Source organism: Ruditapes philippinarum, unplaced genomic scaffold (genome assembly GCF_026571515.1).
Source record: "Ruditapes philippinarum isolate M1 unplaced genomic scaffold, ASM2657151v2 ctg473_1_1_1_1, whole genome shotgun sequence".
Lineage (NCBI taxonomy): Eukaryota > Metazoa > Mollusca > Bivalvia > Venerida > Veneridae > Ruditapes > Ruditapes philippinarum.
The window spans coordinates 195,400-221,364 of NW_026864528.1; the positions used below are offsets into that span (position 1 = coordinate 195,400).

At 31.5% G+C, this 25,965-nt stretch overlaps 2 protein-coding genes across 3 annotated transcripts; both read left to right on the plus strand.

Annotated features, from left to right (window-relative positions):
• The first annotated feature begins 356 nt into the window (after nt 1-356).
• LOC132725939 (uncharacterized) lies at nt 357-11,454 on the plus strand. The gene is made up of 8 exons (XM_060711160.1): nt 357-900; nt 1,277-1,815; nt 2,708-2,887; nt 3,494-3,587; nt 8,061-8,733; nt 8,985-9,126; nt 9,575-9,652; nt 9,866-11,454. Exons 2-8 carry the CDS (start codon nt 1,416-1,418, stop codon nt 10,198-10,200), a joined length of 1,902 nt encoding a protein of 633 aa, XP_060567143.1. The 5' UTR covers nt 357-900; nt 1,277-1,415; the 3' UTR covers nt 10,201-11,454.
• A 922-nt stretch (nt 11,455-12,376) lies between these two features.
• On the plus strand, nt 12,377-25,584 carry LOC132725953 (uncharacterized). 2 transcript variants are annotated; one of them, XM_060711180.1, is made up of 9 exons: nt 12,377-12,910; nt 16,035-16,462; nt 17,389-17,583; nt 19,214-19,301; nt 19,662-20,289; nt 20,999-21,110; nt 21,718-21,792; nt 22,564-22,641; nt 23,674-25,584. In XM_060711180.1, exons 2-9 carry the CDS (start codon nt 16,054-16,056, stop codon nt 24,084-24,086), a joined length of 1,998 nt encoding a protein of 665 aa, XP_060567163.1. In that variant the 5' UTR covers nt 12,377-12,910; nt 16,035-16,053; the 3' UTR covers nt 24,087-25,584. The 2 variants fall into 2 exon arrangements, with proteins under 2 accessions (XP_060567163.1, XP_060567164.1); XM_060711181.1 differs by lacking the exon at nt 12,377-12,910 and adding an exon at nt 13,468-13,601.
• Nucleotides 25,585-25,965: the final 381 nt, after the last annotated feature.

Consider the following 25,965-nt stretch of genomic DNA (forward strand, 5'->3'; position numbering starts at 1 on the left):
GCAGTATCATTTAAATAAATATTTAATACAAATCGATATTTCAGTTTTTAGTGGAGCGTTAGTTATCAGTAACGAATCGTTATAAAAGGCGAATCACTATTGGTGCGAATCGATAACAAAATTCGGAACATCGCGCAGAGAAGTGCTCAGGAGAACAGTCTGTATCCTTGATACAGGTAAAATGAAACTTTTATGATTAAGCAGTTATTTTTTCTTATTTTTTTTCACAGAGCAAGGTAGAACATTGTCAAATCTATGTTTAACCTATTTATTTATTATTACAAAATATAAATAGATCTTACATTACATATTAGTGCTATAAATAGTTGGAGGAAAAACCTATTCGAGTGTGCTACATTTATCGAATTAGTGAACGTTTATATTATTACAGTTATATCTGTTTTGTGTGATTTTGGATATATGTATTTATCTTACCAGGAAAAAACAACAAGCAGATAAACAACAAACAGTGTTATTTAATTGGAATTTGTATTAGAATCAAAGAGAAAGTAATTCTGTATGAATATAGAAATAAGGTTTGACATATTTTGTATAAAAACTTTAAAGTATTTTATCATGATACATTAAACGCATATTCTCTGGTTGAAAAGGAAATCTTAATCGTTGAATGAAATTAATATCATTTATAAATAAAGGCTTGGTACGATTCAGATAAAAGTAATCAGTCTTATCTAAAATTGAGATTTTACAATTGAAATATTAACATTCTTTCTCAATGTGTCAAACTAAATAAGAGTTAACGTGTACATAATTGAAGCTGGAACAACATATTTTGTAATTTTACGTTCTATATGGGTTGCAGTAGGTTAAATCAATAAGTGGGAAACCTGATATGACGTACATGTCAATCGTATCTACTCGGGTCTCGCCGTCAATAGGGTAGGGAACTTTTACTTGATTTCTAAAATTTCTACTAGTTTAAAAGTACTTCTGAAAATGTTTATCGGTTACTAGCGAGATGAAAGTTAAAGTACGAAACTTACATGATATTTAAATCAGGTACCTATTCTAATCAATCCCAGCATGTAGTGAAATCACGTGAGATTTATATAGGTGATCAAATCTGGATTTCCTGCAGCGTGGTAGATTTGCATTGTATATACATGTATATCTAATTATATAATTTAAAACATTGTACTATACTACGTTTTATACATAGTTGAAATAAGCCCCTATAAATATATACAATGTATTAACTGTATATTTTGTAATTGTTTAATATTTTTTCACATTTCTGGTGTATTCTCTTATCCAGTGACAAAAAAGAAGAAAGAAAATATATACTGAAGAAGCAACCAAAAGGACAAAATTAAACGAAGGTTCATACACAATAATTACGTTTCATTTTGTATGTTCTATGAAAGCTTCATCCGGACTATATCCATGTAAATGATATGGGGTTGGACTATTTAGGGCCAATCATACTTTTTACTTGTCTGAACAACGTTTTTGGTGTAAGTGTACCATGTGGTGAAACATATCTTGCTAAAAATGGTCACCAGTGTTACCCATGCAGTGCGGGATATTATATAGTTTCGGATTGTGTGATAGACGGGGAACAGTCAAGATGTAAACCTTGTGGAAACTGGGAATATCTTCCCAAGTGTGATAATTCAACACAGTGTAAGAAGTGTGATCTGTTTTGTCATGGAGGACAGATTGAAATTAAAGCATGCACACCATCCAGTAACCTACAATGCCAGTGCAAAGATGGTTATTATTGGAAACCGGACCCAGATCGAATTTGTACAAAACATAGGAAATGCAACCCTGGAGAAGGATTAAAGACAAAAGGTATAATAGTTCTTTGACGATTTTTTTTCATTTGACATATAATATGATGTGTAGTAAATGACTGACAAGAGATGAATTCATTTAGTTATTAAATTATATAACAATCTGGTTTTGAAAAGAATTTCTTTTTAATTATAACTGTCGGTGTATGTGATTATTAAAACACGAAGAGTGTTTTTTTAGTAAAAATCTACAGCCATGGGAATATGTTGAGTTCTAGTACACACAGTTTTTATAAAAGGCACATTGAGCCTCAGAAATGTATTACATGGTTCATTTGTACAGATGAAGCAATCCTGTATTTTGTAATGTTTCTGAAACTGACAAACATGAAAATATAAAACAATATTTAACAAATGAAAAATATTATAAAATTCTGAGATAAATGGGCCTGTAACGTTTTCGTTTTGAAGAAGTGGAGAAATGAATTCAAGTAATAAAAGAGCATAGAAACACGAAACTATCTGATTTGTACGAGGGAGCGTAGCCCCCGAGTATTAATCAATTTGCCGAGTGTTTTGATGTTCTTTCTCTTTTGTATCATTGTCAAACATAAAATCACGTTCCCTGATACCATAATATGAAACCCCATGAAAAAGTGACCAATGAACGAGCATCTGAATATGATATTTTTGTCGCTGCACCTTTCTCTGCCGTCACAATAAGTAAACCCCAGCAAATTGAGCCAATTAATGGGCATGCTCTGGAGTGCGGGTAACTGATACCTGCACTCCAGGTAACGCACTGTGCATGTATATGTATACGATTTATCTCTGACACATTTTGAACAGAAAGGTCCCTAAGCTCTGATACAATTTATATACAATGAACGTGTATTTGTATACCTGCTAGTAATTACCTTTATACATTTATGCCTTTTTTCTTTCAAAAGGAACACCATATGATGATACAATATGCGAGCCATGCAAAAACGGCACATCATATTCCAATTTGACTTCATATAACGAATGCACACCATGCTCTGTCTGCAATATAACGCAAAGAAGCTGTAACAATATCCATGATGCTGTTTGTGGCGGCAAACCGGGAGGCACGACGAACACTCCCGAAGGTTGTTTTATATTAATCTTTTTAATTTGTCTGGTGTTTTCTATGGTCATAACAATACATTCATATATTCTGTGTTTATTTCTTCATAACTTAGAACATGTCTTTTTATTAGCTTCGGTATAATGTAGTTTTGTTTTCCTTCATTTCATTATTTGCGATATGATATTTTCCCTTTATACTACTGTCTATTATTATTATTTACACGTACAGCATGGTATGAGTTATCGTCCTATACCCACGGCCGAACCAGTAACCTTGATCCTGTTCCATGTTAATCAACCGTGGGTATCCGACGATAGGCATGAGTAGACTAGTATAAGAAATGCACGAATGCTGTAACATTGTATATACAATTGGGGCACAGTGAGTGCGCTTGGGTAAAATAATACACTGCATTTTTTGTTTATATAGTTATGCTCGTTTTGCATATAATTATGGGCATTTTGTTTAGTGTAATACATGGAATCATCATAACTTTTTAAATGTTGATAATTTAATAATCGTTTCCTTGATGTTGTCTGTACATTTCATTTGCATACTTTATTTTATCTGCATATTTTATTTGCATGATGAATTTTACATGATATTTTTGCATGGTGTATGATAGCTGCTACTTATAAATCCTTGGTGATAGCGTTAGGTGTAGTGGGTGGTGTTATCTTTGTCGTCGTCGTAGTCGTTTTCCTCTGTATCAGACACAGGTAAAGTAAAAACTGAATAATACAGTAATAAACTTGCTAAATTAGTGAACTGGGTTTTGCCTAGCTTTGAATTTGGAAAAGTTCATTTGAAGTGTATGGAATTGCAAGATCAAAATGTACACATTGTGAGCTTAGTACCAATTGTTGCCTGGTCAGACTGCATGGACATGCAGGGCTGACTGATTTTATTCTGGTGGGAGATTTATCATGTTGGTTCCATGAGGGTTATTGTTAAGACTTTCAGAAATGCATAAATATAATGCTAATTATTATTCTTTAAATATTTTTGAAATATCTATTTTAACACCATATTCAAAGAAAGTTAAATTAATAATAATAATGATGATGATAATAATTATGATGATAATAACTATGATGATAATAACAACAATAATAATTACATGTATAAAAATAACAAAACACATGGAATAAACAGATCCATTAGGACAAGAATGTAAGGAAAAAGTTCAATTTATACTTTGTTCTCAAATAAGTTTATGTTTTTAATTTTTTTAATTATCACTGTTTTATCACGAATCACACAATATCCATACCTCTCCTTTCTCAACCTTCGTGCACCCAGTTTGTGGGTGACCCCATTTATATTACCCGTCAATGGCATGAAAGTGGTCGAGGAACATACGATAATCAGCCTTACAATTATAACATACTGTATGGTTAAATAACGATTACATGAATATGTAAATAGTTATCACAAAAAATAAATTTGAGACCATATAAAAATGTTTACTGTTTTAAACAGCGATTTATTCTATATAGAAATGATATCTTAGATACATTAATACTGTCGGAAATTAGTTGAAACAGTAAGTACGTCATTTAATATATTGTTGAATTAAAGAAAAATATTTTAAGATACTGATTTTGTGTGTTGAAAAATGTTGTTTCCCTGAGATAGTATTTACTTGTCCGAGAACGAAAGTTGACAAAGTTGAAAAGCAAGGCAACTCGAAATCATAAACGTTTTGACACGTCATATAAAGTAATACAATACAAAGACAAATTGATTATTATGCTGTATCGTAAATTTTTTTTCATCAAAATCACCGAGTCCAATCGTTCACTATGTTTCCCAGGCGGAGAACGCATGAAGAGATCAATTTTACAGGTGGAAAACCGATACTGTGGTAAGAAAGTTGTCTTCAATTTCTTTGAAAATGCATATTTCACAAAACTTTATAGCCTATTCTGATCTAGTATGACTACTTTATCCGACAGGCATCTCAAACTGGCCATATCTTTGTTAACTTATTAGATCATTATCGACAACTGCACAAGAAAAGTCACAAAATTGACAAAATTGGTAAAATCGCTCTTTGATAGCCAATAACTTGACATCCAAGCAAACTTCTAAACATTTGTATCGCTCTAAAGGTTCTTTATTAACATATCCTCATCCACCAAACGCCTGTTCTATTTCTATTTCGTATTTTTGGAGTATAATATCGTTTAAGCGAATTTTCAAAATGAACGCATGAGCCGAACTTTTCATGTGGTTTCATAGGTTTGCAAAATGAACGCATGAGCAGGTGGTATTTTTAAAAACCCAAGTTTTTCCTAATTATCTAACAAATTTAACATATTCAAGCTTTAAAAAATTCAAATTTTATTTCAAATAAGTGAGAGACACTTTTTTTTACAAATTAAAATATACTTTGTACGCTGCATGTATATATATGCTAATAAGCAAAAGTACGAGGTCTGTTGGGAAAGATCGTGTGAAATTGAAGTAATTCCTCGTTTGTAAGACATATTATCAGCTTTAATAAACAACCTCTTATTGAATTACTTAAACAAATGAATATTGTTTTAATACATAAAACGGAGAGATAACTAAGTCTTGACATGTTGAATAAAATCAACAACTGACGAAATTAAGTTGATTTATATATTAGATTATCTTACATGACACTTTGGAAAAATCCTTGAGTTTTACACGCATTGTAAGTGATTGTTTAACAAAATATGTACTTTGATAATTAAATCATGAATCCTGAATAATTGTATACAACTTTAATAGTCTAATATGATAAACATGATACTCAAATAAATTATCACCAATATTACAAATCTTACATAGATATTATCGAATTTAAAGTTCTGTAAATAAAGGCAGGTAATTTGAAACACATTTTGATAAATACTTTGCCTTTCCTTCATTAAAATAAAAAGTGTATTATTTCTAAAAGAAAAACTTATAATGAACCTTAAAGATTATGTGTTATTTCAACATTTTCTTGTATGTTCATTTTGTTGTAAGGAAGTCGATACTTATATACTTGCTTAAAGATCCTGTATGTTTTTACCCCATGAGCATATTGCGAAAAATGGCCGTTTTCATTGAAAAGCCTCCTGTAACAAGTTCAAACTGCTATGAAACTATGAAAAATTCTTCCTTCAATACTGATGATTCAATACTGATACTCGGCACAAATGTTGACTACACCATAGCCTCTGTAACAGCATGCTCAATCGTTAAATTCCTGTTACCATGGCAACGGGCGGACGTCTCAAAATTTCCAAAAATCACTATTTTGCATTGTTTTTTTTCCCCCATCAAAACTGATTTTAAAGTGTCGCAACTTCTCAATGAATTGAGATAGAGTAAAAGCCTTTAAGTGTCTGTTACTAGTTACCCTAGGATCGACCTCAGGCCATTTTTAAGCCTGTCACATGTCCAAACTTTTCTTGGCGATGAGGGGGATTCCGCCCCCCTTCAAACCCACTCAGGCAACCCCCTGATGTAACATTTGGATGGGGGCGGCGCCGAAAAAGTGGTCACATTTTTAACAACATTTCTCAAACGAAAACCAGTGTTTGGGGCCTATATAGGACATTTTTTCACTGTTTGAGGCCTCAAAAAGTGTTGGGGGCAAAAAGCCGTCGAAACACGCTTATGTAAAGGAAAAGGTTTAGGATGTAACATCCTTGCGAAAGTTGTATATAAAGTCAGTTCTTACCAAAAAAAAAACAGATTTCTAATTATCTCCTTTTATTATCAGAAATTTTGGCAATATCCTTATCAAAAAGGTTTTCTGTAACTTTTAACATTAATAATTCTTTATTTAAGCCAAAGATTTTTCATATAAGAACATAAAATTTTGAGTCACAGGATCTTTAAGTGTATGTTACATATTTAATTATAACATACCATCAACCAATGATGTTGTATTTTGCAAATATTTTACTCAAAGCTTTAGCAATGAGGATTTATTATATTTTCACAGAATCGAACAGACCTTCATCTTATAAGCAATTTGTCATAAGGTATGAAAATAGGAATTCTGTTTGCTCAAACATTCGGAACGAAAATTTTGGAATTTCAAGGTTCAGTGATCGATAACATTTGAGATATCCATGAAAACTGGAGTAACCAAAAAATCCGCCTGCTCATGCGTTCATTTTGCAATCTGATAAAACCACATGAAAAGTTCGGCTCATGCGTTCATTTTGATAATTCGCTTAAACGATATTATACTCCAAAAATACGAAATAGAAATAGAACAGGCGTTTGGTGGATGAGGATATGTTAATAAAGAACCTTTAGAGCGATACAAATGTTTAGAAGTTTGCTTGGATGTCAAGTTATTGGCTATCAAAGAGCGATTTTACCAATTTTGTGACTTTTCTTGTGCAGTTGTCGATAATGATCTAATAAGTTGACAAAGATTTGGCGAGTTTGAGATGCCTGTCGGATAAAGTAATCATACGAGATCAGAATAGGCTATGAAGTTTTGTGAAATATGCATTTTCAAAGAAATTGAATACACTTTTCTTACCACAGTATCGGCTTTCCACCTGTAAAATTGATCTCTTCATGCGTTCTCCGCCTGGGAAACATAGTGAACGATTGGACTTGGTGAAAATGTCAATCAGCATTTAACTTTTTTGGTCACTTCAACGTAATATTTGTTCGAGGAAGTTAATCACATGCAAAGTGCTCTTCGTTATTGATATAATTATATAAAAGCAATTCATGCCCATAAATGCTTATATGTTTCTCAAAAAAGTTTCTTTTTTTGTGTCCTGTTAAAGATTCTACCTGAACTACATTTTGCTTCTATTGCTAATTGACAATAAGTAAAGTTAGAGTCAATAAATGATTTGTATGGAAGTCAAAATACTTACATATACATGTATTTGTTTACATTTTGATACTTTTCTGACAATTATTTTTCAGGACTATGTTCTTCAAACATGCTCTAAAACCATTATTTAAACGCTATGAACTTCACTTAAAGAAATGAAAAGTCATTCTTATCTAAGGCATAGTGTGCCTTTATTTTTTGGCATTGATGGTTAGATTGTATTTGATTTTGCCTTTTGATTAATGTGCATTATTAAATGTGCCGACCAAAATATTCATCTTGCACATGAAAGTTCTAAGCGATGTAAAAGAAATGAAGTAACAAGTGTAATACATGTACTTTTCCTTTTTATTTTACCCACTAGACATAATACTGGCAATGGCAGAGTGCAGACGTCTAGTAATATTAGTAATGGACGTGTAAACATACCTCCAGATAGCCAATCCACCAAAAACTCGGACAAACGTAGTCCAGATGTGACAGGTCGACAACAAAACGGTCTCAATTGTCTAAGAGATGTCAGAAATGACACAAATAATAAGCCTACGTCCAGTAATGAACTGCGAGATGAAGGTGTTTCTAAAAACTCTAAAGAACTGGAAGGAAATCAATCTCTGAAAAATCATGACAAGGACGACGAATGCTGTATTGATATGACAGGCAACAATGTGGCATATAGTTCTGGCAGTAAAGCAGCTGATCCGTCAGTTCAGAAAGGATCATTAAATGGACAAGCTAACGAAGAATGGTCGACTGGGCGAATTACCGCTAATGAGATGAACAAAAACTTTGAAGAAAAGAAATTTGAGCCAGACAGCAAAACTGATAAACCAGATAGTACTGAACAAATATCTTTAAACAATGGCAGTAACATATCTAAAACTGAGGCTCATGATGTAAATGAAATCGGCGCCATAAACAACGACTATAGCAAAGCTAATGGAACTCTATCCCACACGAGCATAGATGCTGCAGGTGTTCCCTCGAGACATGTTCAACCAGAGACGTCATCATTGCAAAGTTCTAGAGATAATAGAGTAAATATATATATTTTTTCTTTATGAACATTCCTGGCATTCAGTATTGCCACAAGTTAAAAGGAACTTTCAGATCTTTATCAGGTACAAATTACAGATTATACTCATATTCTAATACGAACCTTTAAATTTTATAAAAAAAAACACGAACCTGTTCTGTCTCAGCCAGTGGAAATAATTTGTTAATCGCTTATTAAAGTGTTCAAAAATTGTTTTATTTTCACATCGTATTTGTTTGTCTTGCATTTCAGAGAGAAACCAAATTTTATGCAACTGATGATATCAATACGGTTGAAACTGGGTGTATCCCTTTATTGGGAGCTGTAACTTCAGTTCAGTCAGACGGTAATGGACAATCTGATAATGGAAACGGGACAGTTTTATCTGATAAACGTAGGTTATTTATATCATTTACAAAATGCTTTCTTAAGGCGAACCTCTTGAAACCATTTATTGTAGCTTGGTACATGTGGTATGATTTTATTGGAAGGCCAACTATCTTGGGGTCTTAGGCATATCGGCATATCTCTCTAATATGTTTTCAGTGAGATTTGGCGATATATATAATAATATATAATATATCGATTATTGTCAGGGGTTTATTAATTATTTCAGGTAATTAAATGAACAATGTTCATATTTTCATTTTCTTGGACAAAAATGAATGCCGTGGCATACATGTACAAGACCTTTAGAAAGCCACGACACTGTTTATATACTGTTCATGTAATTAACAAACGCTTGGAAGTACAGAGAAACATTTTATTGTAATTGTGGAATTTTAACAATTTATTAGAAAACTTATTCCAAATACATTCTTTATTTTTTGTTTACCCTTCAGGTTGTTATGAAGTGTTTACCTTCATGTCTCAACACTTAAAATGGAACACGTTTTTGAAGTTCTACAGGCGACTTATAGGTAACTATAGGAGTAACTAAATATAACCATGTCTTTTAAAATGCTTCTGCAGACTTGTTTCAGATTCAAAATTAAATTAATACTCGTTTGTTGATACCAATACAAAGGCAACTCCGTCATTAGGTGTTAAAAAATAAAAAGGATTCATAGGTTTATAATATGGGTATTGAATAAGTTGAGATACATTAAGTATGTAATGTTTTTAATTTTTAGCGGACACAGATAGTAAGGCGCTATCAAATGTTGAAGCTGATATTGAGCACACTCGTCAAGAATGTCAGCCTGTCGAAGAGACAATATACCGGCTAATGCATATCTGGAAACAGAGGAACCCTAATGGCACAATGCAAAGTATTGTTGAGGCATTAGACAAATGTGAGGAGAAGCTCATGTGCGAAAAACTAATGTCATTTATAAACAATCTTACAAAAACTGATAAGGTTAATGGTGCTTTAAAGAGTGATATTGTGCCAAACATTGATGAAAGACATGCTCGTGGTGAGCTTTCTACATCTGCACAGACTGTAGACAATGGAGGAATTGTGTAAGGATGTGTTTAGGAAAGAAACCATTCCTTAAACCATGAGCTATATGATATAATAAACTAGAGAGTTCCTGTAAGAAATAATTAAGCTCAAATAAGCCAACCTAGACGTTATTAAGGAAAAAAAAGAAAACAAACAAAATACAAACATATTAAAATAAAAGCCACAAAAGCACCGTATATGCTTGGCAGTTCTTCATTTTCAGTATATTGTATTCGGTGTACACTGTATGTAATTTTCATACATCTGCTAAAATGACACTTAAAAATGTATTTTTTTCAGTTATTTCACATAATTATACAAATTATATGCATAATATATTCGGTTTTGATCTCATTATGTAGATACTGTGTGATTAGATATGATAGACATTGTTTCTTTCTTTTGTGTCAGTTTCCATGCTGAAGTATTAAGAGCCGCGCCATAACAAATCCAACATAATGCGTATGCGACCAGCATGGATCCAGACCAGCCTGTGCATCCACGCAGTCTGATCAGGATCCTTGCTGTTTGCAATCAGTGTCTCCACTTGTTATAGTGTTTGTAAGCGAACAGCATGTATCCTGATCAGCCTGCGTGGATGCACAGGCTGGTCTGGATCCATGCTAGCCGCAAACGCATTATGTTGGTTTTGTCATGGCGCGGCTCTTATTATTATTATTATTAGTAGTAGTAGTATGTTGTGCCAAAGGGAAACTTGAAATTGTCACATATTCTTAATCATCAGCAACTTTGCTGTTGAATTTTACCGTAAAAGCAATATACATTTCGTGTTCTCTCAGCTGGAACAAGGTAGTCTTGCTACCATGTGTTAACAATCTTTTTTACAAACAATTTGTACGATATTTTAAAATATTGCCGCTGAACCTCATATCAAGTTTTTCGATTATTGAATTCTTCCTAGTCTGGTGCTAGTTTGCTTTAGAGATATTTAGTTGTTCTTTGTATATCTAGAATAGTTAGTAAGTTAATTATTATCTTGATATACGTAAATGCTCCCTACTTGAGGGGCCTGCCTTCTGTAGAATGTTTAATATAAGAATAAAGGGTTTAGTAAGGCGACCTTTAATGTTCTATTTTGTTCATTTTATAGATTGTCATCATAATTTGTAAACGCAATCAGGTTAAATTTAATATTTAAGTATTGTTTAAATTCCATTATTTTCTACTAAATATGGGTATTCAGTGTTGATATTCGTTGTTTTTATATAGAGTTTACCAAAATTAGAAATAAATTAATTATTGATATATGTTTAATAGATTGGTTTCTTATCTCTTACTCCCGAAAATTATTGACCCTTTTAATTGTTATAACTAGTACCATAATAATAAGATAAATTAAATCACTGCTCAAGCAACTAAAATAGCAGTAACATATTTTGTTTAAGTGTATAAAAAGAAGCTGTACATCATTTCCCTGTAGTTTTTAAGAAAAACTATTCTTTGCATTTTGAATGCATACTTCCAAAGTAACCTTACGAATGAAATTCATTTGTTTATAATTCACTAAATCATTGCATTTTGTAAAAAAGCATATTAATATTTTGTTCCGGAACATTTTATTCTGTTTCCGTATATCTACACTATTCATTTGTGTTGCTTTACAGAACATTCTTTGCTATAACCCTTTTTAGAATTGATTATAAAATTATGGAAAAAAGGGTAATTTTGCAGTTCATACTTTATAGAAAAAAATGTACGATACTGCTTTAAGTTGCACTTAAAAGAACGTAACGAACTGTACATTTTTGGAAATCACTATCACAAATTCCGACATTTATTTAGCTAAATACCATTTAAAACCACAAAAAAGAAAGATAAAGAAAATATAATCTACTGTCCTTGATCGCTAAGTAAGTCGATATAGTCTAGATCAGTTTTGATTCCATATACATACTTTTTTGTCATTTTGTCATAGACAAAGAAGACAAAGAAGAATTTTTGTCATAGACTTCACAAAGTAGTGATTTAACACGTGCATACTCTAAAAGACGCAATTTGTTATGTATGTATTTATAAACAAGCTTATAGCTGATATTACTACACTTTTTTGTTTAAATCATTGCTGAGAGTTTACAAAATTTAAACAGCAAAAAATACAAAACGTATCTATTTCACTGGAAAAAAAACAACAAAAACAAAAACGACAAAAAACAAACACACACACACAATAACCAACGTTCCTTTAATTGACCTTTAATTGATTTTTCAACAGTTACACGCCTACACTTTATTTACTTTGACAGATATCGTTACAATTATTAACTACCGGCGTACTTCATGACGTAAATAAGGTTTAACGAATTTTAGTCACTATAAATTCGGTACTACAAAGAATGTGTATGCATGATTGCGCGTCTCTAAAATAACATTGATTAACATAAAGTCTATACATTTGTTTATATGCACTTATTGTTAAAAGAAAACGTAGAAACTAACACATGTTGATGTACGTTTTTTAAAACAGACAACTGCATCATCATAAAATTGTTTCGTTGGCATGGTGCGAAATGGACGTACAACTCCTGTGTTTATGAAACAGTGACATAGTATATGTCCTCTTTTTATGCTAAAAGTTGGGATTCCATAAATACGATCAATATTTTGACAAGACACTGACTAGACTGTATGATTGAATGGTACTTAATTTAAAAATAAAAATTAATTCGTTTGGAAATATGTCAAAAATTTGTGATAATTTCATATAAACGAGGTAAGAGAAAACTTTAACTTAAAAAAATAATACATGTATATACATTAACATATACATGTGTGTAAATTATTGCGCAATACTTGTGAAATACCAGTTAAGGTTAAAATGTACTGACAAGTCTTAACGGTAATCAAATTGCTTTAAAACTTGTCAATGCAAAAATATTAATGGCTAGGGCTGTAGTCCAATATAAATTATTTAAGACTTTACAGGCTTGTTATTGTGTATGATGGTCAAGCCCGACGTGTAATAGCTATTGCTCATAAACACATAACAACATAAAAAATGAAAAAATGTCTATTGTCTTGCCTTTTAAGCATTAATCAAACGTTTATCAAAGTTTCTTTCAATTTCATGCTCAGTCAGAATAAAAAATCTCAATTAATGTAGATCTAATTATCAATTTGATATAAAATATAAACAACAATCTATTTTTTCCCTATCCGCCATACTGGTTAAGTACAGCACTTTACAGATTTATTCCAAATTTTTTAACGGAAAATATACAGTCCATGGGTATATATTTCGTTCAAAAATATTTCGGTTTAAACTATTGACGCGTTCAGTTAGTCGGACAGATTTCGCGCGACGGCCATTTGTTTATCGGGTGTATTAGGAGTTGAATAACATAAAAGTATTAAACCATAAGTATTAAAGTTGGAATATAACAGTTTAAATAATTTGTTAAAAGGTATTTCTTTTTTACTGTTGTTCACGAACAGCTCAAACTTAATGTATTTATACGCTTACTTAGTGATTTGTCGTGCTATGGATTTATGGGCATTTTCGATATGACGTTGGTTTGCCATGAAGTAAAAATATCTCAAAACAACGTCATTTGAAAGGTCTAGCTAGGTTCCAGACTACATTCTTTTTCATATTTACACCTGATTTAAAAGATACTTGACATGCTGCAAAAACCAGACGGCAACAATCGTCAAATGTCGGAATAGCCGAGATGTTCTGATTGCAGACGACTATTCTGGTTAATGACGTCATGAAATGAAAAACGCATATGTATGATATTTATAAACACGAAATGCATTGAATTTTGTTTTATACAGATTGCCTTCTATCACATCATGAATATCATATGAAAATAACGACAAAATGTTTAAACTTTGGCTTGGTCCAATTTTGTTTAAGAATAAATGCTTGATCTATTTTGTTTTATATTGGTCAGGCAAAATCAAAGCTATTTATAGTTTATATATAAAGCACATTTGGGAAACCAAGATATTTAGATACTAAGAAAAGTAAGTTTCTTTTACGATTGATTTTTTTTCTTTATTTGTTTTATACAATAGGGAATGGCTACTGTAGTAGTATTCCGTCTCCAAAGGACTGTCCTAATTACCATAAGATCGTGACCGAATCACGCGAACAAGTTAAAATTGCATATGTCTGCGATCGAGTTATATTTAGATCTACTGTCGCAATTCTAATGTGGAGTATTACGTCTGGTGATCGGTAATTTAAAAATAGCCCATGCATATCATTAAACTAACAACGTGCTGATCAGTATATCTGTGATCAATATTTGTTTGTTTTTTTCATTTTACGCCTTTTCCCAACAGTATTTCAGTCATATAGGCGGGTAGTTTCCTGGAGAATTACACCAGTACAAGACTACCTTCCTACGTGCAAAACTACCAGATCATCTCCCGGGGATCGAACCTATGCTAGAGGGGTATCTGGATTAGAATTTATCGACTTTTACCCCTCGACCACGAATAAATAGACTAGTGACATAGATATTTTAAGTGTAACATAGTTGATACATGCATATTAATTGGTGTCACGTAACGAAGTCTTTGAGTGCATTTACTTGTCTTTATAATGCTGCTATTTAAATGAAATTAGCAACTGCCAAAACGAATGACTCTGCGAAAAAAAGAAGGGAAAAATGGAATGTGCACACCTTCCCTTCTGTATGATAGATAGATACTTTTGTTTTCTCCACGTGGGAGACGACAATGTTAGTATTGTTACGATTGATTATTTTGTTTATTAGTTTTATACAATAGAGAATATATTTCAAATCGTTTTTGACCAAAAAATATTCGTTTTTACAAAAAAAAGTTGTTACTGTTATCGTCAGCATGTTTCGGTTCAGTTATAATCAGTGGACTTCTGGTCCTTCTTTTGTCCAAATTTGCATGCATAACACTGGTGGCACAAATGGGCACAGGTGCTCGTTCAGTCTTGGGGTTACCCTACCTACCCCTTTAAAAGTGAAACATTTTTTTTTCGAAAAACAAATTCCTAAATAAACCTTTTATGATATACAAATCATTTTTAAAAAGTGATAATAATTGACCCTCTATACCTGTAAAAACATAGGTACCTTGGTTTTTACTGGTATACAAGGTCAATTTATTATCTTTTTTATAATTATTTTTATCATAAAGAGTTGATTTAGGAGGGTTTAAAAAAAAAAAAATTTTTTAAAGGGATAGGATGATGGCATAACTGGGCAAGCCTTTTCTTTTAAAAGGAAACTTTATTTTGTTTGATATTGGTCAGGCAAAGTCCAAGCTATTTATAGTTTATATGTAAAACAAATTTGGGAAACCAAGATATTTTTAGTCCATGCACGAGTATTGATTATGTATTCTCGTATACATTTATAAATATTTGTTCAGTTTATAACGCAGTATATCATTTGTATTGTTATTTTATAATTGTACAAACAGGTATAGTTCAATTTGTTTTAGAATGTTTTTGTTTTGATGCTTAGTGAATAGCATGTTTATTTGTCGTGTTAACTTAAAAACGTTTAGATTTTCTATTGGTTACTATTTTACCTACTGAATACGAAAATTATAAGCTTAGAGCCAGTCTGACCAGGATCTATACTGTTTGTACCTCAATTTGTGTATCTGATAGTGAATTTCGTTATAAACTTTTTTTTCAAATTTAAAATAAATTTACCATGCTTAATAAAAGGGAGATTACCAAAGAGTAATTATGAAAAATGCAGTCTTGGTTAGAGTTATCGCTAACATTGTTGACATAACAGTATCTGTAACGTTGCGTTTTCTTTTCGTTCCATTAAATCAACGATGTCTTCTAGCTTTCTTCCTTCATGTCACTTATGGGCTTTTGTTTTTATATTTTATAGTTGTTGTGAGTGCAAAAATATGATTGTGTACGCATTCGTACTATTATCACTGATCAGTGGTACAGTAATTGCGATAACACAACCATGTAACGAGACATACGTTGCCGAGAATGGCCACCAGTGTCTCCCATGTGATGCGGGACATCATAAAGTGTCTGACTGTATTACCGATGGCACACAGTCTGAATGTACCAGTTGTATGAGTGGGACGTTTATGCCAAGTTGTGACACTGCTCCGAAGTGTATAACCTGTAGGTTGGATTGTCCTGATAAAAGGCAGGTCAAAGTGAAGACTTGCACGGACGTAAGTGATATAGAATGCCAGTGTGAAATAGGATACTTTTGGAAACCTAGTGTTATTGGTCCAAATCACGGAGAATGCAGGCCGCATCAAAAGTGCAAAGAAGGCCATGGAGTTGTAGCAAAGGGTATGTAACAATTATGAATTTGACTTTTTAGAATCCATACAGTTTAATGTTGTCATGTAACTTTTTTTCTCCATAAAATTTACAGAATCAGTTGCAGAAATCTGAAAATTGTACAAGCTTTTGAGAATCGAGCATAAGTTGCTGCTTAATAAACGAATACATAATTTTTGTTAGTATAGTCTGTTTGAATAAGTAGACGTTGAAAATAGCTTTCCATGTAGAATAATTCATTATTTATGAAAGATATTATTGAATAATGATTTTAAGCTTGCTACTAGATTGTTTGTAACTATATTATGTACACTTGTTTCAACCTGTAAACACTAAATAATGATCTTATACTGAATTGTTTCTTATGGTTGTCAAACGGATTATCTTTTCTTTGGTCAAATTTTATCATTTGAATATTTTTTGATTATTATTCATCACATGTAATGTCTTTTTTAGCTCGACTATTCGATGAGAATAAGTAAAGCTATTGTAGTCACCCGAGTGTCGGCGTCGCCGTTGGCGTCCGCGTCGGCGTAACCACTTATGTTAAAGTTTTTGTAATACCTCAAATATTTTCAAAGGCCATTGACATATGGCTTTGAAACTTTGCAGTCTTGTTCACCATCATGACCCCAACCTGTAGACAGGGGGAGGTAACGGTATCAAGCATTTTGACAGAATTATGTCCATTGACATATGGCTTTGAAACAAGTTGAAATTTTATACTTTTCTTTGAGAGCATAATAGGACTCTCTCCAAGGCCTATATCTGTAATATGGATTTAAAGAAATTTTTTACCTTTTCTTTACTTAGCAAATTTTACATTATCAAGGCTTTTTTACTATCAAGCACTAAGAATAGTCGAGCGTTGCTGTCCTACCGACAGCTCTTGTTTAAATCGTCAAAAAGGTTTCATTTTGTGCTTTATTTTGAAGGTACACCATACGCCGATACCAAGTGTTTGCCATGTGAAAATGGATTTACTTACTCTAACAGTTCGTCCTTTGATTCCTGCAAACCGTGCTTGTCTTGCAACACCTTTATAGAGACACAATGCACAGCTTTTAATAATACTGTTTGCAGAGAACAGCAGCCCAAACCACAAAACGAGAAGTCTTCCGATGGTCTAGGTTTGTGTTTGGTTGCAATAAATTACGTTTTTCCCATAGATTATTAGTATATTTTTTAACGTTTTTTTTGTTGTTCTGATTTAGAGTTTATTAGCACTATAAATTGTGTTTGCAACAGCATGTCAATGTATACGAATGGCAACGCATATCGTCTATTTGTCATCTTTATTTGATTCCTAACGATATTTCTCTAAAATATTTTGCTTAGTTTTCAATTGTAGTACATTGTAAGGAAGTTGGGTAAAGAATGCACTATTTATGCAAAACATATCATTTAAATCTAAAGACAAAGATCACGTTTTTACAGTTATAGTGTTAAATACCGTATATCAGGTTATTTTCGCGTTAGGCAAATTTCGCGACTCCGGCAGTAATATAATTTTAGCAAATCTATTTCTCGAGATTTTGCTTTGCACAAATAACGTCTTTTCTGACCCCTCTTTTTGTCACAGATTAATCGTTTTCACAGAAATTCACGAAATCCCAATATTAATTGAAGGCGACTTACTCGATTCTATTTTTCGCGATATTCATTGCACGCGAATATAGCGAACATTAGATACTCGTGAAAAAACCCTGATATACGGGTTTCAATATAGCGAATAGGAAATAACAAATAAATGCATGAGTTTTGTTTCAAATTTTTTTCCTCGGATTTAGCATAAATCATATATCATGAAGTTTTAAAATTACCTATTGAAATATAGTTATAGAAAAATAAACAAAAAGCAATATATGCTTTTCTAGTATCATTATATCCAGCGACAACCATTACTAAAAAGATAAGCTTTATCAAGATTATTGTACGGGTAACAAAGCTTAAAATGTTTTTGTTTTTTTTGGCATATTAATGCATTGATTTACTAAGTGTTACTCTTTTGACCCATCGCGATCTTGCATATAATATATTATATGTACGGTATAGAGCATTGGTATGGTTACTGCTTATGTATACAAATAATGCAATAGAAGATACACTAGCTAAATGATAAATGTACCCTACCATCACAGCCGATTTGTCTTCCCCACTTTATAAAATTACCAAATATAGGAAATTTTCAAGATCGTCAGAGCTTGTGTCAATTATAAATGATATATTGTAAAGAGTCATCATTTGAAAAATATGATAACAAATTAGGATTTTATTGATAAGGATCCCTATGTAAAGCCTGATACTTAGTGTTACATTACTTAAATAAGTATTTTAATACACCTAAATCTATTGCAAATGGTAATTCTGTGTAGCAGATACTTTATAAATTAGATAATATCACTATTTTAAGCAAGTGACATTTTTGATATAGTTACATTTGGCCAATTGTTTAAGAAATGATATATCGTAAACAGTGATTTTATAGCTATCGGCCTTCGTGATTGTATAATTATTTTCCTGCGCCTTTGAACTCGAACCTTGCATAATTCTACAACAATGCACTCAGAATTGACATATTTTTAATAATTCCATCAGCGCCGCTGAATAAAGGATGCGTTTGGCTTAAGGTTTTGATTTAGAAATGGTTATGGGATATGTGTATACTACTTCCGCTGTTAGACTAATCTATTGTATGTTTTATAATCACTGGTTGTTGTTTATTATTTATGCATGGTTTTGTTTACTTTTCTTCTCTAGAACCCGGTGTTATTGTGGGAATAGTAGTTGCGGTAGTTATCGTAACATTAGCAATGCTAGCTGTTCCCATATGTATTCGTGTTAGAAGGTATAAGGCTGTTCCATCAATTTATCTTTAAAGCATATTTTCTTTTCTAGAAATAACATAAGTTAATTGCATCGGCTTAAACAAATATAACTCATAAAATACCTTTTTTATTTTACATATTATCATATATTTTTATATACGAGGGTTTTTTTTAAAAGATGATATAAAACTTCTATCGAATCAAAACAAATTTGCATTTGAAATCTATTCATGACTGTGTAAATTCAATTATACATGTATTTTCCACTTTATATGCAAAATTTCATACAGTTTATAATATTGAAATTAAAACTAGTTCTTCTGAAAGCCATCTTTCTGTAATTATTCCTGAATTTATAACTACATCTGATTACTTTTAAGGTACAGGAACAACTTGGAAAATGAAAAGACAGGAAATGTTGAGCAGGGACTTGGCAATGACTTTAGTCAGACTCATGTTGATACAAATAACACCGGACCTGGTCGTAGTTTTAGTCTCTCTCGTGATACAACAACAAATCACAATACAAATGGCGAGAAAGCATCTGGTGAAAGACAAAACGATCCAGCTAAAAATGGCACCGATTCATTCATTATAAACCAAGCATTCGATTCAGACTCAGAAGATAATTTGGAAATGGAAAAAAGTAAAGGCCAAGATGAAGTCATATTTCAACTGAAAACAGAAAATTCTTCGTCAAAACAATCAAAGTCAAGCTGTGCATATACCAAAGAGATAAAGAGAACTTTAGAACATAAAAATGATGAAAATCCTGACGAATTGTCTTCCAATCAAAGTGATTGTTGTTCCATTCATTCAAAAGAACCATGTCGAAACAAAGGAATGCAAGTGAGTAATTCCGAAAAAGACTCAGATGATAAAAACAGTTTATCTAATGACACCGATTTATCAATTGATGCTTCCGCACTGGCACCTCGCACTCTGCCACCAGAAGAAGATGAAGAAAGATACAGTAATCAACCGGAAGAAGCTGGATTTGATGGCATGGTAAGCTTCATTTAGCTTAAAAGTCATAATGAAAAATATATGGGATACAAGTATAGTTATCATAAATCATCAAAAAATATTTAAAAAATGTTATACATAGTACACTTTTATACACGACAAAAATGCATTGTTTATCAATTTAATATGTTGTAAGATTATTTATTATCATTTTTCTGACCTACTGGCCTGCGCATTTGGTGTAAGACTGTACGAAATAAAATATCAGGTATCGGTGACCTTAATAGATAATGTAGAATAATTTTACATGCCAAAATTAATGAACTCTTAAGATTTCTTTCAATTATGGTATTCAAGCATATTCTATGTTACGAAAATGTTTATGTTTAGTTCAATCAACATCATTACCATGACCGATCCCGTCTGCTTAACTTAACATACGCCCAGTTTTCGTTAAATAAATCCTCTTTAACTTCCATAGTACTATACATTTAGTACTTACCTTTGCTTTTTTCAAAGAAATATATAGATAGAAAAACCGAAATAACCCAAGACAATTCTTGGTTATCAATGCTGCTTTAATAGTAGTAATAAGCTACAGTCCAGGCCTTTGCCTTACCTTTCTTCTCCTATTTATTCAACAAAGTTAGAATTCACAATTGTTGCCTTTAATACTTGCAGACGATACATCCTGATATTAAAATTTAATATGGAATGCTACAGTTTTTATCTTATGCAATGTTATTATTAGGAAAGATGTGGTGATGGACCTGTGAACTCTTTGGAACAGGACAGGGAAGGTGTGCAATGTCAAAGAACTTCAATCGAGAACGATTCAGTTGACAGAAAAAGAGACGTCAAAGGTATTGTCGTTTAAAATGTTAAACATGCAAAGAAAACAGGTTTATGATTGAGAAATCACATATAGTGTAGATAATAGTTTCTTTTTACAAAATGGCGTCGACAATTTTGTGTTGCTTAAACGTTTACTGAATTGTCCTTGAAGGGTTTTTTTTTTTGGTTACAAAAGGTTGTTTATATAATGTTAACAACAGTAGATCAATATGGTTTATAAGAGAAGATTGAAAAGTTAACATTATTTAATACTAAGAACATTGTGCCATAACTGAACTTAAATACAACAGTAATCTCCTGGGTACATTTCATAAAAATACTTGGGATTGGTTTTTAGTCATAATTTTAAAACTGAGATAGACAAAAAAGTCCTCAGTGTTATTTTAATACAAAACTTTAGATATTTCTTTGTAGTGCCTCCGAGCACTTCTAACTTTTATTTTAAGTCATAAGTATGAAAATCAAGTGCACAAACAAAGATGGTGGCTGTTGTCTTATTGTTTGACTGAAGAAGAGTATTTAAGTCCCTATTTCAATTAGTGTTACATTTTAGACTTTGGATTTCCTATGAATGCACCACCGATAGATGATAAGCCAATGGATAATTCGTTTCAGATCCCGTTGACTTGCCTGATATTGTAACTGCTGCAACAGAAACAAATAGAAGTGAAGAGAGTCGCAAGTCAACATGTAAGATTAACTGTTATCAAAATAAAATAGAATAATGTTTCACCCTTTTATGGCAAAACATTTAGTCGAGTTAAAAAACAAATTTTCGTTTATAATCAATTTTATTAAGAATAATTCGTTGGTTAATAAAAATACTACAAACTTGTATGCGTGCGCGGAACATTAACAAATTGATGACACTGTTTGGATCTTGTCAATAAATTCATGTCATCAGCTCGCATGATTTAGTTTGCTGTGTCTTAACTATTTTGATTAAGGAACCAACATATCCAGTCGACATCGCTAGATTATATGACATGTCAAACATAGTTGACCAATGTTTTGTGTATTCATACTAAAGGTCCACTTGTCAGTTGTCCCTCATCGCTTATGCATTCGGGATAGGTTATTAGAAGGTCGGTTGGTCGGACAGATACCCGAAATGTGACCAATCATCATCAGATCGTCGTGAAACCAACCAACCAAACTATGTCATTTTCCATAATTATGCATTAATGTCCAAAAGCTTAATTATGTCATTTAGTAGCTTTAACAGCTTTAAAGCAATAGCCTCCAGATTCGTGTTTATTTTCATGTCTATTCATAGAATGTAAACCGTTGTGAAGTGAGCAAAGAAAGTAATATATACATTGCAAACGGCACTTACAGTCCACATAAATAACCACAAACTTGTAACTATTATTATTACTTACATCTTGATATTTTCTTTCACTTTTCTTAAAATCATAGGGCATGTTTTTTAAGTTTGACTTTTTTCTGTTTGATTTTCAGTCTGGTTTGAAGTTTTTGATTTCTTGCAACGTAAGATGCTCTTTAAGGATTTTATAATGTTCGCTAGGAGACTTGCACGTAAGATCTTGTTTTGTTTTGTATTGATCCGTTACTTTTGTATACTTTTCTTTATAAATATATAAATTCACGCTTTATTTGCTTTTTCTGTCTGTTGAATACTTTTTGTTACATGGGTAATAAAGTGTAGCGTGTTTGTTGAATTTGCGAACGATTTTGATATTTACCACTTAATCAAGTCCAGAACGCATTTTCTGTATCACAATCCGTCTTTAATATAAAACATAGACTTCCTTCTACTTGTATCTAAAACAAGACATGTTTAGCTTAACAAAAAGTATTTCATTAGCAGCAAAAAGCAAATACTGCTCTTAACAAAGACATATTAAGCTTCACAAAATTGTTAAGTTTGGAAAAATCGAATGGGTTATGATGGAGAAATAAGCTAAAACATTTCCTTGAGTGAATCCAACGTAAACCCTTTTAGTTTCGTTGTCGATGTTTTGAGGGGCTATTTCTGGTGTACAACAGTGCTGTACGCGCGTCATTGAAAATATACTCTTTTTAACAGTTTAACAGTGTACCGTTCTTATTTTATATATATGATAGATTCAATACTAAATTTATTGAACTTGTTGAATAAAACAATATTATGCTCGCAAGAGGATATGACTTTTTTCAACTGGTTCAATAAATTTAGTATTCAACCTACACTCATTCAATATCCTCTATATATTTGAATTCACTTTCACGTTCTTCAGATTAAAATGCACTCAGGCAACTTGAATATAACTTTATTCATTTGCATAGTGTTAACAATAACACTTAGGGAATTTATTTTATTTTTAATGTCAAAAATGTAACGCATATATCAATTGATTAATTCATATTATGTATGGTTTATCATTTTTTGCTTTCATTATAATTACATCATTTAAAAGATATGCTTTTATCATAGTGGAAAATGCAAAGTCAAACCAAACTAAACGAACATTTTAAACAGAATTAACGATTTTATCAGTGAAAACTATTGTCCTAGCATTGATATTTTAACAACGAATGTCTGAAATAACTTCTTAATCTTATTTGCAGATAATACAAATAAAGAGTTCTCTGAGACAATTGACGTGGTGATAGAAAACTCTGGAGAAGGCAACGAAGGAAAATATCAAATATTGAAAAGATGGCGAGAGGCCACCCCAAACGCTCAGCTGAAAGATGTGATAGGCGCAATGAAACATTACAATCTGAATGCTTTATGTGCTGACCTTATAGATAAGTTAAAAGATAAAAATCTATTGGACGCTGATACTGATGGCGGTTTTCTTGATACAGTGACTGCACAAAGTGGAAATGACAATTCACTATATCCAGGAAATGATCTGTCCGTTCAAGATGCTGATATTTACATAGAAGAAAATGATCTAGCGTACGTTGGACATGTCGAAATGGAAGATCTTAAATCTTTCAAATATGAAGATGATGATGCTGGGTGTATAAGTTAACGAATGACATATAAATATTAGTTTACAAAAATATAGACAATTCATTTATAAGACAATGACTAAGATATCGTCACATAAGTGCGGTAACGGGTTTACTCCTTCAATTATTCATAGGAGTTAACCTATTACTGTACTAAGGTGACGATACAATACATGCTATTTTGGCTTGCGCTTACCATTAAACCGAGCCTGCAACATTTTCAATTTTACCGTGTTAGACTTTCTTAAGTGACTGTATATTTCATTATAAGAATAGGTGCAAGGAATGACGTTGGTAGATTATTTTACAAGAGGCATTGTCTGGATTTAAGTTCAACCATAAACCCTAAAGCTCTTAAATAAATTTGTTTCCGTTTTTGGATCAGTCTTTACTGCTGGAAAAGGCTGATCACTTACCAAACAGGGTAAAGGTTAAATAACTATAAAATGCTAATATAAATCCACTGCGTAATTTGGGCATACTTGTTTTACAATTAATTTAAACACTGTACACTATTACATTGTTAGTTATTTAGTTACTACAATAAACTTTATACTATATGTATATTAAGTTATAAATAATTAAGTTATTAAGTTATAACAATGAATATCAATATTTTTTATCTTTCATTGTTAATTTAGTAATGCCACGTTTTACATAACATAGTTTATAGTCATACAGTATCCAAATATTGCTGCGTTTATAACGTTCATGTAATACTTAAAGGATATTGAATGAGTATAAGTTCAATACTGATTTTATTGAACGAGTTTAATAAAATTATATCATGCGAGCCTCTGGCGAGCACAATATCATTTTATTCAACAAATGTCATAATATGTATTAATAGTGTCATAATATGTTTTAATTGCTATTGTATGTATAAATTATTTTAGAATTTAGTGAAATAATATATTTCTGATACAGTATAACTGTATTTTTTGTTCTAATTAGTGTTGTATAAATACTTTTGTATATTGTTGTTTTTATGAATAATTATTTTTACATGTTATATTTCATTAAGTTTAGGAACATGTATTTCTAGATTATGACATATATGTAAATTGTATGTATACATGCATGAATATATGAAATAAATACCGTAAGGCATGTTTTCATCCGTTTACTAATATCTTGCCTTATTTTACTTAGTTAATGATTTTGCCATTCTATATTATGCATATAAGTATTTTGACATAGAGTTTGTAATTTGATTTATATACTAATGCCATTGTCTAACACACAGGAGAAGTGAAATATATTTTGCCATTGTTCATTTATGTTTTCATGTTGAATCATTTTGTAATCGTGAACTGTACACAATGTATTTTGAAATTTTAAAAGGTTTTGAAAATGTTTTTTAAAGTAAAACATTATAAAGTGAACATTAAAAATGATTTTCACATTGCAAACGGCACTTACACTCCACGATATTCTTTTAAAAGACAAATATAAACTGTGTTATGCTAGTTTTATGCATTAATATTGCAAAAATATGAATTAATATTGTCATAATATGTATTAATATTGCAATAATATGTATCAATAGTGTCATAATATGTATCAATAGTGTCATAATATGTATCAATAGTGTCATAATATGTATCAATAGTGTCATAATATGTATCAATAGTGTCATAATATGTATTAATAGTTTCATAATATGTATTAATAGTTTCATAATATGTATTAATAGTGTCACTATATGTATTAATAGTGTCATAATATGTTTTAATAGTCATAATATGTATTAAAAGTCATAAAATGTTTAAATTGCTATTGTATGTATAAATTATTTTAGAATTTAGTGAAATAATATATTTCTGATACAGTATAACTGTATTTTTTGTTCTAAGTTTGTATAAATACTTTTGTATATTGCTGTATTTTTATCACTTA

Excerpts from the sequence above, each read along its gene's own strand:
- LOC132725939 (XM_060711160.1), top strand. The coding sequence starts at position 1,416 with ATGGGGTTGGACTATTTAGGGCCAATCATACTTTTTACTTGTCTGAAC. Across the intron at positions 2,888-3,493 it reads CACGACGAACACTCCCGAAG|CTGCTACTTATAAATCCTTG; the intron begins GTTGTTTTATAT and ends GGTGTATGATAG. Across the intron at positions 9,653-9,865 it reads GTTCTACAGGCGACTTATAG|CGGACACAGATAGTAAGGCG; the intron begins GTAACTATAGGA and ends TTTAATTTTTAG.
- LOC132725953 (XM_060711180.1), top strand. The coding sequence starts at position 16,054 with ATGATTGTGTACGCATTCGTACTATTATCACTGATCAGTGGTACAGTA. Across the intron at positions 21,111-21,717 it reads CAGAAAAAGAGACGTCAAAG|ATCCCGTTGACTTGCCTGAT; the intron begins GTATTGTCGTTT and ends AATTCGTTTCAG. Across the intron at positions 22,642-23,673 it reads GTTCGCTAGGAGACTTGCAC|ATAATACAAATAAAGAGTTC; the intron begins GTAAGATCTTGT and ends TCTTATTTGCAG.